Source organism: Sturnus vulgaris, chromosome 16 (assembly GCF_052056855.1).
Source record: "Sturnus vulgaris isolate bStuVul1 chromosome 16, bStuVul1.hap1, whole genome shotgun sequence".
In the NCBI taxonomy this organism is placed as follows: Eukaryota; Metazoa; Chordata; class Aves; order Passeriformes; family Sturnidae; genus Sturnus; species Sturnus vulgaris.
Genome location: NC_142258.1, coordinates 14058175 through 14075712, shown reverse-complemented (window position 1 = coordinate 14075712; position 17538 = coordinate 14058175). Strand labels below are relative to the sequence as shown.

At 42.8% G+C, this 17538-nt stretch overlaps 1 protein-coding gene across 5 annotated transcripts in view; it reads left to right on the top strand.

The window, feature by feature from the left end:
- CREBBP (CREB binding lysine acetyltransferase) overlaps positions 1 to 17538 on the top strand; it is a 96232-nt gene that overhangs the window by 36703 nt on the left and 41991 nt on the right. For all 5 annotated transcript variants that reach the window (XM_014892127.2, XM_088174586.1, XM_088174585.1 and 2 more), the window contains 3 exons: positions 1912 to 2088; positions 12001 to 12250; positions 12847 to 12960. In XM_014892127.2, the coding sequence (XP_014747613.1) occupies positions 1912 to 2088; positions 12001 to 12250; positions 12847 to 12960 (541 nt within the window). The remainder of the gene's footprint in view (positions 1 to 1911; positions 2089 to 12000; positions 12251 to 12846; positions 12961 to 17538) is intronic.

Here is a 17538-nt window from a genome sequence, read left to right as displayed (position 1 = left end):
CTTCAGAAAGCTGCCAAAATCTGTGGTGTAATAAATAATAATTAAACTAATTTCTCTGAACATGCAGTCTGCAAAACAAACACAGAAATACAAAAAAATTAAAGTCTTTGTATTTGTGCAATGTGATAGTAGCTAACACCACTTCTCTTTAAAGGCAGTCTTGGGACTAAACTATGGATGTTAATTTTTGGTCTTGCTATTTGAATTATTCAGCTTTACTCTGGGACACAGCACATATTTGATAACCTCATATATTGCAAAGTAACAGCTTTTGGGATTTTTTTAATGTGTAAAGATAGAACGGCTTGTACAGTGAAGAAAGGCCCAAATCTGGCAACAGTCACTGGGCAGGATGCAGGGAAAAGGAGCATTTCCTAACATAAAGCTGCTTGGAGAGTGGCAGGCCCAGCTGTCTGAAAGCAGAGGGTACAAAGTACAGGGACAAAGAGGACAAGGCCCAGTCTAATGGTGTTTATTGGACTCTGCCCCAGTGTAATTTACTGCTTGTAACTGGTGTTTCCTCAACTGCTCGTTCAGCCTGATTCCTGTAAGCATAAAAAGCAACCTCTGAATAATCCCTCATTATGAGTTCCAGTGATAAGCTGATGTGAACAGTCCTTCCTCCAGCTCTGGGAATAGTCCTCCTGAATCCCTGCTGGCAAGGTTAGGGAAGAGAGCAGGAGCACAGAACACCACTATGTTGAGGAAGGAAAGGCTGGAGAGGTAAATGGAAGAGGAAAATAGGATTTACTATTTCAAATAAAGACTTTTCTCAGTGGTTGGATTCATATTTAGGACCAGGTCATAAAGTCACCTTGAAATCCTCCCAGTGTGAGGCAGGGGGTGAACAAATGTGATCTGTTGAGTGGGTCCTGTGAGAGGAACTGAGGGGAACTGGGGGGGCTCAGCCTGGAGAAGAGAAGGCTTGGGAGGACCTTCTGATTCTCTGCTACTCCTGACAGGAGGGTGGACACAGGTGGGGGTCAGGCTGTGCTCCCACAAAACAAGGGACAGGATGAGAGGGAACGGCCTCAAGCTGTGCTGGGGGAGGTTCAGGTTGGACATCAGGAAGAATTTCTTCCCAGAAAGGGTGATCAGTCATTGGAAGGGGCTGCCCAGGGAGGTGGTGGAATCCCCATCCCTGGAGGAGTCCAAGGAAAGCCTGGACATGGCACTCAGGGCTCTGGGCTGGGTGACAAGGTGTGATGGGTCCCAGGTTGGACTGGATGGTCTTGGAGGTGTTTTCCAAGCTCAGTGATTCTGTGGTTCCAGTAGAGGAGATTTCACCAGGGGGGACTCCTGCAGGCCAAGTGGCTCTTTGGATGTACAATGTTCTCTCCAGTCATTCAGGGCCAGTTGTGTTTCTGTTTTCTAGTCTTGGGGAGTTCTCAGGGTGTCATTTGTCAAGGCTGTCACTCTCAGACATCTTTTTGCTCAGACACTTCTCCTCAAGTACCAAAACATAAGCTGATAACCATTTGCTCCATGCCTCTATATATTCCCCTCCCTTCCCATCTGTCAGTGTACAAAGTCATGCTTTGTGCTTAGAATGCACAAACTATCACAGGATTTGGAGTTTGTTTGGTCTTCCAAAGTTCCAAAAAGTAATTTCTGTCAATGTGGATTGGGAAGGATGATCTTGGGTTTTCCTTTGATTTTGTAAGTTGAATTGCAATATTTCAGCCCCACACTGCAGTGTATATTTGTAAAGTATCTTTTTAGGATATATTTTAACTGGTAAAAGTTGTGAAATTGTGAATTTAATACTTAGAATTGAATATTGAGAAACTTAAACTGGAATTTGATTTCTGCGAAAGCAAAGACGGATATTTGACATATGCTTGGGTTTTTTTAAATCTCCCTTTGGAATCACGAAAATTCTAATCATTTCATTCATTCATTCTTTTCCAGCTGGGAATGACAGGTAACACTACTCCCTTTGGGCAGCCTTTCAGTCAAACTGGAGGGCAGCAGATGGGAGCTGCAGGAGTGAATCCTCAGTTGCCGAACAAGCCAGGCATGGCCAATAGTCTGTCTCCCTTCCCTGCCGACATCAAGAGTACTCCTGTCACCAGTGTGCCAAACATGGTGAGTTGGACCTGCTGCTTCCAGCACTCTTTACCTCTTCCTAGTGCTTTCTAAATTCTTGGGTGATCCAGCTTCTGCAACATTATCAAATTAATTCTCCACGGTCATTTAAGCATCAGAGTTTTCCCGTGGTTCGTCACTTCCACTCTGCAGTGTGTATATAAAACTTGTGTACGTTTTTATGCAGTGATTATACCTTCTCAAGAATCACAATTATAAAAACTGCTCTGTATCCTTTCATTTTGGCTGGTATATTTAGTTACAAACCAGATAAAAATGTCTTTACCTTCTGTGTGTCAATTAGAATGTGTTGGGTACATCACCACCTTCCTGAATCTAAATAGTACCTCACATCCTTTGGAAGTGATGTGGTAAACACCCCAGATGCTTCTCACTTTATACTGTGCATGACTTGCATGTCACAAGCTTGCAAGAACAGTTGTTATTAGGATACCTTACAAGTTCATAGTATGATGTTTACCAGAGTTCTCTTTATAAAGTTAAATTAAATATTCCCGTTTGTCTCAGGATGTTGCGTATTAATCAAACTGCTTGTGTTGTTTCTATGGAAACTCCAGCTTGTTGCATTTTATATTCTTATACATGATAGCAGTTACTATAGAAACTTGTAAAGACCTTCCATAAGATGCAAATTGCTTATTTTTTAATTTAAATCAAAAAGTTATTTTTTGGCACAACCAATGCTTGCTCTTCTATCACTGCATTTGCTGCCTGCCTGTCACTAATAGGCTCTGACTAGAGTCAAGAGGATGCAATAAACTTCCTCTTTTCTCCTGATTTTAGAGAATCACTTTCTAATTTTCCTCTGGTTACACTGTGAAATCTTTCTTTAATATCATCTGTCATGTGCTGTTTATGACTATGGAAAGGAGCTTGTGCCTGGATTAAGACCATGTTCAGAACACCACTTGCACTATGCAGAATATTTTTAAAAGACAATTTGCTGCATGACCACGACCACTCTAGTTGTGTCTATTAAGTGTTTGGATCAGGTGTAAAGCAAGTGAGTTATTGTCCTGATGCTGCAGAGAACCTGCAGGTCTCCCCAAAATGCTGTATTCATCTCAGGGACTGGGTGATCTTGAAGCCTAATTTTTGCTCATTTAAAAGTCAGGTTTGGGAAAGTCTAAATCTTAATATACTCACTGGTATAGAATGTAGTGATCAATATTCAGGTGGAATAAAAAAGGCATTTGCCATCAAGGCTTGTCAGGTGATGGGAGAGAAATAAAATCAAAAACTCTTTTCTTTCTCCCATCTTGTCCAAGTGAAAGGGGGGAAGTAAGGGAAACTTTCCCAGTGGTATCAATTGCAGTTTTAAAATGTCAAAAATAGCAACTGGGAGAGCAGTCAGAACCGTCTGTCTTTGTTTCTCAGGTGTCAAAAGCTTTACATGTCCAATATATCTTCTTTTCCTTCACACCAGCACAGAGAGTAATGGGCATTTCAGCCAACAGACATGGGTACTGTGGAGCCCAAAGGTCTCAGCTCACGTGGGGGGTAGAGGCCTGGTGGTCCTGACAGGGGTGTAACTTCAAAAGCTGAATTTCCATCTAAACATTTCTATTGCAAAGCCAAGAACTTAAAAAGAAATGTCACACTTGTTAGAATTTAACCTTTATTTGGCAACAGTGGGTAAGGCAGTGTAATTATTTGGTAATAGCACATCCATGGCCATATGTTATTCCTTCCACAGGGACTTTGCTTTATTCAGTGAACAATATGAACAGAGCCCCTGGAAAGAGCACACAGTCAACATTTAGTTCTATTTTTGCAGCTCGGTGTGTAGCTGTGGGCATTGCTGGCTGTATGTTGTAATATATCTCACTTGGTCATTTCCAAATGCTCTTTCCTGTGGCAGTCAGCACTGGAGCAGGCATACTTTGGATTAATTCATTTTCACAGCACCTCTCTGAGATAAAGATGCATTGCCCCAGTTTTAAGCACAGAGGCATAAGGAGAGTAAGACTGGCAGAATCTGCTGACTCAGTACTTGAGGTTTGTAGGCTCTGGCTTGCTAAACCTTATTTCATATGTTAAGGCATTACCTAAGGGTACAGTAAATCCACAGCAGTTCCATGAGTTACAGAAACACACATCTAAGTGACATCTGTCACTCACATTGGGCAACCAAAATGTGACCCAAATGGCTCCTGTGAAAAGCAGCTCGTGACAGAGGCAGGTCCCCAGAGCAGAGCTGCAGTGTTTAGCAATCCTGCTGTGTGTTCTTGCTGCAATCCCATTGCCATTTCTGTGCCCTGGGATGCTTTAGGTCCCTGGAGATGAGGGTTTATTTAATGTGCTTGGCCTGGAGACATGGCCTGTGCTGTTCCCTGAGGGAGGCAGCAGTGATGTGGAAAAGGGTGTTGTGCTATGTTAACATCCATCAAAAATGAGCCTGTGGAGGACCAGTTCAGACTCCATCCACTACAGCAAGTAAAAGACAACTGCATATTTAAACAAAAAAAAACCCGAAAAAACCATTCAGGGTCCTTTGTGGGATAATTGCAACCACATATCTTGCTCAACCAGCCCTCTGTACTATCCTTATCTTAAAGGGCCCCCGAAGTACTGTTCCATGTGAGAGACAAAGCCATGTGAATGAAAACAGTGGTGGTGTGTGGCCTGTCTGAGCAGGAAACCAGATTGCAGCATGGCACTGAGCACTGTGGTTACCACAAGGGGTATTTAAATAAGAGAAGAGGAAGCAGAAAGGTGCAGCCATTGTCTGAGGTCCCCTAAGACCTGAAAACCAAAATATTTTTAAATACTCCTTTCAGTCTTTAGCCTTACACCTTATATGTGTACGGCAAAAGTAAAAGATGATGGAGTTTCCTAACCCACATTATTGTAATCATTACTGTGTGACACTGTGTCCCCAATAGTTACCAGGACTTTTCCCACTGCCAGGCATAACCCTGGCAGCCAGGACAAATGTGCTGCAGCTGTGGATTTGGATTTTTGATCCAAATTCGGACTACCACTCTCCTGAGAGCAGCACTCTCCTATCCCCCCTGCCTGCCAGTAAAGTGGGTCTGTGAAGTGTTAGTTCCATGTTCCAGGCATGACCTTACACTACACCCTGAGAAGCACATTTGGATTAATCTCTTTAATTAGAAAAGAAGAACAAACCTTATGGTATTAAAATGATTAAGAGGTCAGCATTAAGGTATTAATTTTCAGTGCCAGCAGGATGGATTGATTTTGTTTGTTTGTTTTGTTTTAATGGTGATCCAAAGAGCATATTTAGCTCTTGCTTTATGGGGCTACTACAGAATCGGTTCCCTTTACAGAATGGGCAGCTTGGAAACTTGAGTGAAGGCTTGTTTCCAAAAGAAAAATACTGCTTCTGATGTTGGAAGTGTTGGTGACACATTACTGAGCTTCAGTGCTGCTGAGATGGTTCTGATGCAGGAGTGGCAGTGCTGAGCTGTGCTGAGATCATGCACCAGCCCTGGGCTGTGCAAGCGAGCACGCTCTGCTCTGGGGCTCTCCGCGTGGTGTGCAGCCACCCTGGGAGCCAGCAGCCACCCTGGGAGCCAGCAGCCACCCTGGGAGCCAGCAGCCACCCTGGGAACCAGCAGCCACCCTGGGAGCCAGCAGCCACCCTGGGAACCAGCAGCCACCCTGGGAACCAGCAGTCTCTGGTTCTGGAGTGCACAGGCTCCAGGAGGAGCTGCTGGGGGGGAGCCCTGTGAGGCTTTTCCATCAAACTCGCTGAAGCTTTGCACTCCCTCCAGTGCTGCCTGTTCCAAGGGTGGTGGTGGATGGTTCCTTTGTGGACATACCAGTAAATCTGGTATTTCTGCATGGGTTAGGAGCACAATGGGGCAAGTTTGGCTTCCAGACACCAGCATGGTTTCACAGTTATTCCTATGACCAGCAGATGGAGTTGAGAGAATATTGCTTTGTGGAAGCGAAGGAAATCGTTTTTCTTCAATTCTTGGCTTGGAATTGGAGCAGCACATCTCTTGTGCTTTCTTCCCCCCTCATCTCTTGCTAAACTGCATCAGGAGCTCTCTGTTGTGTTCTTCTTTGTTTTTTTTATGTCCTATGGATTTCTGTAATAACAGATTTTGATCAGAAGACAGAAGAAGTGACTGGGGGGTGAGGATGTCTCAGTGTGCCTTGCTGCAGACCTCTGAGGGAGAGGAAGAAAGCTTTTAAACTGGGAGGCCAGGTTTAATTAGAGCAAGTAGAACTGTAGCTACTTAAAATAGACAGCTGGTATTTTGTTCTAGAGACCAGAAAGAAAAGGTTTTATGAAGAATCACTTAACTCTTGTGCCCTTCCAAGGTGGAAGGCCTGTGTTCTGACCCTTTCTGTGATTGTTCCTCTCTTGCAGCACAGCCACTCTCCTCTATCCCTGTGGAAAGGTCTGTGGCTGTTGCATGCTGAGTGTCTGCTTGCTGCTCTCTTCAGCATTCTCCCAGTCTCTGCTGGCCTTGCTGTCAGCTGTGCCCACCTTCCCTGTGCCTGCCCTGACCTCCACTCTGAAATCCAGTTTCTTGTTCACAGGCAAGCTCACTCCTTCCCTTCCTCAAGAAAATCCCACCTGATTTACAGCAGTGAACAGCTGGGAAAAGGCTCTACTTAAGTCTAAAGGAGAAGATCTTAATAACCTGGAAACAAATCCAACAGATAGTGTTCACTGCCAGGGAAAGGATGTTGTTTTTTTGGGAGCAGAGCATCTCTGTCTTGCCTTAGTGCAGGAGTTCATCCTGGGGACGTGGATTGTTTTGAATGGTGGAATATTTTAGCTTTTGCATCATCTGTAAATGCAGTGCCAGGCTGGCAAAAGCTGACAAAGAGGAATTAATCTTTTCCCAATGCTCTGGCCCGTGTTCCACTCTCCCCTCCCCCATATGCAAATATAAGTGGTGGAGAGTATCCATTGCTGTGTCCTGCTCTGTTCCAGCAGCTGAGGTGCTCCATAGCCAGCACTGACAGCATGGCTTTCCTTCCCTCACAAACTTCTCATTTGTGCTTTATCCTTTCTTCCATTCAGGATTTGCTATCTAGGATTTTCAATGTTCCTCATTCCTCAGGCTGTTTTGTCCCCCACTAAAATACTGAAGTTTATGTAGGGTTTATAACCCCTCAATATTTTGCTCAGATAATTTCCTATATGTGAGAGCTGGAATCTGTCTACACCTTCCTGTATTTTTTCCTTTTTTTTTGCTTTGAAACACTTCTTCAGTGTACATTTCTTGGCACTTGCTTGTCCTGCAAATCAGAAAGATGAGGAGATAAAGCTACACAAGTGTATCCTTAGGAAAGATACTGATCCAGCCTTGATGCCTATCAGACTCAATGGCATAGAATTGAGACCTTTGCTGGTTTTGAAACAAGATTCCTTTAGCAATTGAAAGCTAAGTGCACTGACCAACTATTCAGATTCTTTCTGTGGCCTGATCATAGGAGCCTTCTCACCTTTGAGATTGTCATGGACTTGCAGGTTCATTTAAAACTCTCAGGGGTGATAGTGGGAAGTTGAAAATATTCCTGTTAACCCTTAACATGAAAGCTCTGCCTTTATCCATGTCGTGGCCAAAGCTTTGAAATAAATCTTGAGCTCTAAACACATTCTTCATGTTAAGACCACAGCCTCAAGGTGTTCCAGGGGAGGTTCAAGTTGACATCAAGAAGGATTTTTTTCCCAGAGAGGGTTGTCAGGCATTGGAAGGGGCTGCCTAGGTGGATGTTGGAGTCCCCATCCCTGGAGATGTCTAAGGAAAGCCTGGATGTGGCACTCAGTGCTCTGGGCTGGTGACAAGGTGGGATCAGACACAAGTTGGGCTTGATGATTTCAGAGGGCTCTTCCAACCTAAATGGTTCTGTGATTATGTTGGCTTTGTGCTCAGGAGCTGAATATCTTCCTACCTCTCCTCATTCCCTAGAGCACTGCCAGTGCTCAGGTTGGTGCTATAGGCTGACATCACTCATCTCCCTCCAGACAGCAGGATGGCCTTTGGGGGCTGTGTCCACTGCAGGAAGCCTCTTTTCCTCTCCTGTGGAGTCTTCTGTTCACCATTCAGACTCAGATTCTGATTCCTCCTGCTCCTTGGGTGAGGAAATGCAGCACTGCAGGTGTTTGGGACACAAATGCAAGTGCTTGTGCTCGTCTCAGCCCATTTGTGCTCCAGCCTCTGGGGCCACAGCAGACCCTGGTGTTCGTGGGGTCAGAAGGATCCTTCCTGTTTGGACAGGACCTGGCTGCTCATTCCATGCCTGTTGAGAGTAACTGGTGGAACCAGGGAAACCATCCACATGAATTGCAAGAAGTATAAACTGGTTGTGTGTCACTTTGCCAGCAAAGCATGGGGAGTGCCTTTGGCCTTGATGCCTCCCAGTAGCTGCTATTTGAGCTCTGCTTCAGTTTTGGGACAGAATGATGCTCCTGGGGCTGTTCAGAGCTGGTTCAGCACTTACTAGAGCATTCCTGCAAATCCTGTGGGCAAGAAAGACTTCTTTGAATCTTACTGAAATGTATTGGGATGTATTGAAATGTATTGAAATTTTGAAATGTATTGGGATACTGATTATTGGAGCTGGTCACACTATGAACACTTCAGTCAGGTGGAAATGTTGCTAATTAGAAGTTCCATGAGATTTACAGTTCATGTGTGTATCCACTTTGTGCCCCATATTCCTTCTCTGGAAGGGACCCTCAGGAGCACACTTTGAGCCTGTGGTTGGAAGGAAACTGAAGAAGTTTGAATGTGTTTCACCTTAATGTACCTCTGTGTGGGATTTGTGGCAGTGGATTCTTAATAACCTCACTAAGATCTGCTGTTGATTACAAACCTCTCCTATACAACTAAGAGGCATTTTTTAAATGCAGGATTTGTCCTCATACGGTGAAAGTCACATTCTTCTATCAGGGAGAGGGGAAAAACATGGAAATAAACAGAAATTACAGAAGGAGAATGGTATTTTAAAACCTTAATGCTCTGTAGAGTGGAGCTGAGGCAGAGTTCTGTATTGCATTGTTTACCTGCTGTAAGATTGCCACTGCTGCTGAGATTGCTGCCTGCTTTTATAAGGACAGGTACATAACGTTCCATCTTGACAATGTTGAGTGTTTTTGAATATAAATACATAAAAACATTGAGAATTGCTGGTCACCTCAGTAAAGTAAAACTTCCAGGGAACTTTGAGTCCATGCAAGTCCACAGCAATGAGGTCTTGTGCATCTGTACTGCCCAGATGTGCAGGAAGCTTTTGGCCTTCAGGATAGGGACAGGGCACAGCCATCTTCCTCTGTGAACGAGTTTCCATAATTTTAAAGCATATTAATAGCTGCCTTACCCTATAGAAATGTGTATAACTCAGTTTCTAGAAAACTGATTATTTACATTCCCATCTCTGTCAGAAGTTTTAGCAGATTTCCCACCCCTGATCCATTTGCTCTGTTGATGGTGGAACAAGTGGCAAGAGAAACAAAAATATCTTTTTTTGTCTTGTTTATCTGACTATTGAATGTTTTATTTTAATTGTGGGTTCAGAAGTGTCTGAACTTCCTGTTTCAGCAAGAACACTGTCAGTCAGTCAGGTGAAGCAACAGGAAGCTTTATATTCTGAGGGGGTTTTGTGCCTACCTGCAGACTCACTGATCTGGACTGAGACTGCTTTGTTCTTCAAACCACTGATACTCTGCAATTCTGCTTTTTGTTACTCAGTCTTCAAGAAACCCTTCTGGGTCAGGACATGTGTGCTGATACAGCTGCAGTTGTGTCTGTTAACTGGAAGGGTGGTAATAAAAGGAGAACTTGGCTTGGGAAACAATTCTTTGACTGGGATGAAAGCATCGCTTCCAACAAGATTTTCTTTGGCATGATCCCTGTATTTTTCTGCAGATTAGCTGAACTAATTGTTTCCTATTTGTGACCCAAGAATTGTTTCAGCTAAACCTCTCTGCTCTATGGATTTGTTCACAGGAGAAGTGGAAGACTGAATTTCAGCTGCCTGCAGTGGGAGCAGATGTTCATGGGTTTCCTTCATTCACCTCCTTATTCCTTTTATTGTTCTTTCTCTTGAAAGCCCAAGACAAATAGATTCAGCAATTCCTCTTTATCTAACACTTACTATAATCAAGCGGCAGAGTCCCCACTTCCTCCATCAAATACCAGACATGGTGTTTTCTACTTGATCTTGTGTGCTTCATTCCCCAGAAGAAAAGCAAGCTCCAAAACCTGATGTGCAGGGACAAAGCTTGCTGCTGGAGTAGGAAGAACTTGGGGAACTTTTTGTTGGTCTAAGAAAGTAGGATTTTGTAGGCCATGGAATTTCCTGGGGAATCCCTCTAAAAGGTTAGAAGTAGAGTGGGCTACAAATGGTGTATACTGACACTTAAACCTGATTTTCTTTCAATGTGGTACACAGGCTGTGGTTAGTAGTTCTGCAGGCAGCACTGAACTATTTCCTCTGTTACCTCCCCAGCATAATCCTAATGTTTCTATATTCTATTTAAAAGTGTTCTTCATGGCTGGTTTTCCTTAGGTAGCTTGGAATTTGGTGACCTTTCCTGTGGTAACCTGTTTTCACAGTGCATAATCAAAGTGATTCTTGGGACACTTGTTTGTTTGTCCATAAGATTAATTCAAGCTGCAAATCACAGGGATTTCAGCACTTCTGCAGTCCCATATCTGTTCCTGCTAGGGGAGTCATTGCAGGCTGAAAGTCAATTTTGAAAGTCAAGTTTCTACATTTGTCTGGGAAGGCAGAAAAGCTGCCTAATCTGTGCTGAATAATTGACATGTTAAAGAGGCTGTTTCTCTTCTGCTCTGTTATGGAGCTGTGCCTTAGACTGAAGATCTCTGTAGGTTTGCAGCTGTCAGGCAGAGCTCAGGCCTTGGTGGAGAAGTGTGTCCATAAAGAATGGATGCTGGAAGTAAAACATTGGATTTTAAAGCAGTTAGAATCCAGTGTCACCCTGGTAACTCTGGTTCTTTTCAGTAGCCATAATGCAACCCAGATTCAGGTGGCCCTTGCTAGGAAAAAGCTATATACAGCTTGCCCTGGGAATTTTCTATGTGGAAGGAATATCACTTGGTGAGAAAAAGGACTAACTTGGGCTTGGAAAATCAACTCTGCCTTTTGCTGTAATACATGGAGACAGTAATAGAATTTTGACTGTCTTCTCCCATTGGACTTCTCTTTTTGTTAGGGACAAGGAGCTAGGATTGATGTGTATAAAACCTATAATATTAAAATCTAACCTATAGTGTGAAAATATAATACTAAACAAGCTTGAATTCATAGAATTATAGTATGGTGTGGGTTGGAAGGGACCTTAAAGAATTCCATCTCTGAGTGTGATAAGATCTCACTGCTGTTGGGATTGTGGTCTCTCTAATAAACAGTATTTGAATGGCTTGTTATTTAAACTCTTGTTTGTGTAAGTGTTTTAACAGAGGAACATCTCAATACACTGATGTTGTTTCAGGATTAGAAATGTTTGAGAGGGCTACAGGGAGTGGTGCAGTAATCCTTCAGAGAATTCACAGAATTCACAGAGACCTTCAAGATCATCCAGTCCAGCCCATGCCCTAACACCTCAACTGGACCATGGCACCGAGTGCCACATCCAGGGATGGTGACTCCACCACCTCCCTGGGCCGACCATTCCAATACTTTATCACCCTTCTGTAAAAAACATTTCCCTAATATCCAACCTAATTTTCCCTTGATGCAGCTTGACTCTGTGTCCTCTCATTCTCTTAGTGCTGCCTGGTGGAAGAGACCAACCCCACCTGACCACAGCCACCTTTCAGGGAGTTGTAGAGAGCGCTTGTAGCTCAGTGTTTTGTGATACTCAAACCCTTGTACGAGATGAAACTCGGCCCTTTGGCTCTCAGCACGACGCTGAGCTCTCTGTTTTTCTCTCAGTCCCAGATGCAAACCCAAGTCCAGCAAGTGGGGATGGTGCCGGCACAGGCCATGGCCGCCGGGCCCACGGCAGACCCCGAGAAGCGCAAGCTGATCCAGCAGCAGCTGGTGTTGCTGCTGCACGCCCACAAGTGTCAGCGGCGCGAGCAGGCCAACGGCGAGGTGCGCGCCTGCGCCCTGCCCCACTGCCGCACCATGAAGAACGTCCTCAACCACATGACGCACTGCCAGGCTGGCAAGGCCTGCCAAGGTGAGCCCTCTCTGCTCTGCCTGTCCCCAGCCTTGCTCCTCTCAGCCCTGTGCCTGGCACGAGGCACTGTCAGCTTAAACTGCTCCTAGCTCGCCTCTGTCCGCGGCTTAGGAAACTGAATGAGATATTTGCCCTCCTCAAGTAGGATGGTACCCTGCAAGCATCTTCTTCATCTCCTCTGTTATATGAAATGTGCTATCCAGCGTGCCTTTGTCTGAAATTTCAGTACTAGTTTCCTTCATTTGCACTTGGATCACAAGACATTTCAGTTGGGTTTAGTTGTAGCTACAGTATTGCAATATTTGCCTTTTGGAAGTAGGATGGTAGCAGTGTAGCCTTGCAGTCATCCTCTTCATCTCTGTTGTATGAGGAGGGTGCAGTGTCCACCATGTCTTTATCCTAAATTTTAGGACTACTTTCCTTCATTTGCTGGTGGATCACAAAAAAATTTACTTGTTTGCATTTTACGAAGGAGAAAGAATAAAGTTACTCTAAAAAATGAAATAATTCAAAACCAAATGAAGATTAGAATCTCTATAAAAAATTAAATAATTGAAAACCAATCAACTCTTAACTCTTGCTTTCCCTTGCTGCAGTTGCTCATTGTGCATCTTCGAGACAAATCATCTCCCACTGGAAGAATTGTACTCGGCACGACTGTCCCGTGTGCCTTCCTCTGAAAAACGCCAGTGACAAAAGAAACCAACAACGTGAGTACTTCTCTTACTGCTGTCACCATTAACACTGTGAATTCAAAGTTGATCACGTGTGCAATGGAGGAATTAACTCTTGACAGTGTCCCAACAAACTTAGTAGCTGTTGACAATCTTGTACAAGAATAAGTATAGCAGTGAATTTCCATTTCTGATCATTGAATGCGATTTATGGCTTAAATATACAATAATTGGGAAAATCTGAGCTCAAGCACACATCTTTTTAAAGGGTGTGGCAACTTCTAACTGATGTTTCATTGTGAGGCAGGTTAATAGATTCCAGTTTTGAAGCAATTTTGGATATAGATATGGGTTTGGGGAGGAGATAAGCTACTTGATTGTGTTTCTTGCTGCTAGAAACAACTTAAATTAACATGCTAATGATTTAAAATAACCAAAAATCTTTGAAAAAATAATTCTCTCATGTCAAAAGGTCTGAGTGTCTTAAAGATAATGTGTATTTAACACTGGTATAGATTAGCTGTAGTTCTGCAAATATGCCTGGTTTTTATAATAGCTGAGTTGTTGCTGATCCTTGGGGCTGGTCCATTTGTAATTTATTTCTTTTTCCCTCTTGCTCTGAAAAAAGAAAATTCTGAACTTCTGTTGGTAGACTTGCTCCTCATCAAGTCCTTTGAAAAGATGCCAGGGTGGAACATTTTACAGCATCAATGTGAAGTTTTCTAGAAGTCTTAAGTAATGTTATGCCTAAGTATATTTAAATAAGGGTTAAGAAGTGGAAAATAGCTGCAGGACTTACATTGGAATTGGATGGGAAGCATTCTGCTAATTTCCTACTAAGCTGAGACTGCAGTGGGGAACACCAGTAAACCTTGGAGGATGGGGAATTGCTCCTAGGTTTGGTGGGATTAAGGCAGGGGGGAGAGTAGCTGCTAAAACTACCAAAATTATCCATGGAGTGTGTTCTCTTCATGGTTTAAGGAGGGGTTTTCCTCCTCCAAAACTAAAAAAAAAAGAAAATTACAGCTGTAGAGCTACGTAGAGGTCAGGAATTTGTTTTCATTTTACCAAATTTCTCCTTGGTAAACAAGATAAATCTTGTGCTTTGAAAGTAGTAATTTGTTGCAAGTGATTACTTGTTTGGCCCTCGAAAAATGTGCTGAAAGCTTTGCTTTTTAATATGTCATGGTCCATTTGTGCTTAACATCCTTATTACACAGTTGTTATCAAAGTGCTAACAACATCTACCAGAACAGAATTGTATTTTTCCATACAAGCTGCTGGAGAAAAGTAGTTTGTGCACTATTTGTTTTGTTGCTCATACAGCTGATCATAAGAGAACAAAAGCTGGAACATAAACAATCCTTAAAAATAATTTTGCTATGGGATTGAATGGGATATTGTCTGGCTGCAACAGAACTATAGTGGTTAAGTGTAGAATTTGCTTCTCTCGTTGCATGTGGAGGGAGATAGATATGAAATCTCCTTCTATTCAGTTAATCAATAATCCAGTGGTGCAGGGTTCTTTGTCCTGGATTATGTCTCTGAGTCATACACATAACACCTCTTGGTTTATTGGGAGGTGAAAGAGGAGCACTAGAAGTACTTGTTCAGCTATATTGTAAAAGGTTACAATACCTTTTCTGGGCATTCAGGAAGGTTTGTGAAATGGTTTACATTGGTATGTAAATATTTTAAATATTTTAAATAGTTTAAAATGCTGTGCCTGATCAGGTGGAGACTAAGCAGAGTTGGGTTAGTTCTAGAACTGGAAGATGTTGTCTTTGTTAAGAATAAATCATAGTGGCTTCTACTAAATTGGGAGGGAGTCTGCATTTGTCAAAATACAGAGAATATTCAGAAAGGTGAAGGAATGAGAAGTGTAGTGATCCTCCTTCTCCTGTCGGGCTGCCTTCCTTACAGAGAGTCCAGAACCCTCCTTCCTGTGCCCATCCCTGTTTTCCTGTTGTTTTTTCAATCCTCATGTGGCCATGCTGGGCTTTCAAGGAGCTGCTTCAAAGGGTGCCCACCTTTCAGAATGTTCTGCATTCAGCACTGCTGAGCCATTGCAATGTCATTCCTCACCTCCCTGCACAGTCATTCCTGTGCTTTTGTGCCTTTCTGTTCCTGCTCCTTGGGAATCTGCATGTCCTGGAAAGTCCTGGGGTTTAGGTTATTGCCTTGGAGCTGTTTCTGTACAGGTCTTTTAGTGTTGGGGTTTTTTGCAAAGAACATTGTGCCAAGTTTTCTTTGTATTGCCTTTTCTATTTATTTTAAAACACTCTTGAACTATATTTTAATAGAATTGTTGATAGTGACCTGACTTGTTAATAGGACATTGGGACAAATTTAAAATTCTTTCTGTTCCTACTGTGTGTCCGATGTACCTCTGAGGGGGCAGGGGAAACTAGAAAAGAAATATTATTTTGCACATGGTAAAACATTAAACTTTTCTTTTAAATAAGCAGGCGAATCCTGTATTTTGAAGTCATGGCTTGAAATTTGGTTGAAATATTTTGGGGTTGAAGGCTTGTTTTTGTTAGGAAATGCTTCTTGTTACCTGCTGGCCCAACACGATATGAGTTACAAACTTTTGCCAACAATTGTTGATATATTTCCTAGTTTTGTAGCTGTTTCAATTATTTTTTTGAAGATCCATCTTGTCATACACGTGCTTGAGCTCCTAAATTCTTCCATTCCTGGCCTGGGCAGGTGTGTCATGCCACAGCTCCTGGATCTGTTCCCATTTGTAATATCCTGGGCCATCCCCATGTAGCACTTGGTGTGCATCATTCCAGGATCAGGGGACACTGGAAAACCCCCAGGATCCTCACTCAGATGAGTGAGACTGGGAAGTGGAGTTGTGAACTTGAAGCTGGTCTCCTCTGTAACTTTCCTTGTAGGAAAATTTTAAATAAAATGCGGCAAGGAAAAACTGGATTAAGAAAGATTAAATTTAAGATAACTAATCTTCACCTAAAAGTGTGATTTTAGAGAAGATGGAGACAGAAATTCTGGGGTATGTGAAGTCAGGGATGAAAGAGCAGGAAGCTGATGAGGGAAATGGAAGTATCTGTGATCTAGCTGGCTGCCACAGCAGGTTATTGAGTGCAGGCAGAAAATGGAAGAGAACCTGGATGTGGAGCATTTGGGAACCAAGGCTTTGCAGAGAAGGAAGGAGAGAGTGCATCCATGCACAGGGAAATGTGTCCAGGAGGAGGAGGCAGCAACTTTTTCAGTGGAGTCTTTTTCCTATGAAAACAAAATGAAATCCAGCTTGTTCAAGTCTTGCTGATCTGCAAACAAAACATGTCTCTCTTTTTTTCAATTGCTGGAAATCATATAATGGTGACCCTTCAGTTATCCCATGGAGCCACATGATGCATGATAGGCAATGGATTAAGGAGTTCCACTGATTGACTGATCCAGTGCTGTACTGAAGGCTTATGATTCAATGCTTAACTTAAACAATCATTAAAATTGCATGGGTAGTGGAGTTTAAAACTTCCTGCTTCAAGTTCCTCGTAAAATCTTTACCCCATGATTTGATTCAAGATACAGCCTTTAATTGAATTATTGTGTGCATTAATTAAATGATTGTGTGCCTTTACCTTCGTGTGCCTACCCAGCTCTGAGTGCAGGACACTCTTGTGCTGAGGTGAGTCAAATTTTGCTCCAGCCACTTTGAGACGAGCAGAGTGAGGAATTGCAGGACAGAACGAGTCTCAGTTAAAGAATTCAGAAGCAAAATCAAACATTTAAACCAGTGTGGCTAAATTTAAATCAGCTCATAGCTTGTTGTCTGAGGTGATGAGACAGAGTTGCTGAAGGATTTTGGTTTAACAGTTGCCAGCTGTTCTAACAGACAATTCTGTCTCAAATGCTACTTTCTTTTTGCATCTTAATTGTTAGTATTGTGTCCTTTCTAGCTCACTGATCTAATCCTTAGAGATTAGAAATTTAAAATACTCAAAAATGGTTTAACATGTTCACTGGAGTGGTCAAGTTAGAGAAGTGCTGGGCATTGATACTTAAAATAGTGTTAGGGATCAGTGTTTAAAATAAATTTTAATTAACTGGAGGGGTTTCCCTCTAGAAGACATGAGTGCAGTGTCATTAAACAGCATTACTTGAGACAGGAATCCTACAGGTGAGCTGCTGTTTGATGGTTTTGATGCCTTCTGGGACATTGGGATGTCACTGGTGCTGCTCAGGAAGTTCTGGGGCTGCTTAACTTGTGCTTGTTTGAACCTTCCCTCCTCAGGTACATAAACACAAGTGACACTGGGGCACACAGAGCCAGTTGGTTTTATAGCATTTAAAATGTGAACTACAGAGCTCACTTCACACTTAGAACTTCTGTCAGGGGCTCCTCAATGTCTGAAGCATCAGATAAGAAAAGTGAATTGCAGTAGACATCACTTCATGTAGCAGTGGCCTAATGTGTTTTTTCCAGGGCTGTATTTATTTTAGTTGACTTTATTTCCTGCAGTATCTGCCACAGAAGGAACAGCATTTGCACTTGGGTCTCTCCAGAGTGGAAATTTAATACTCTCTGCCTCCATCTTCTTGTTTGACAGATAATGTCATGCCTTCATATAAAACCAGTGAACA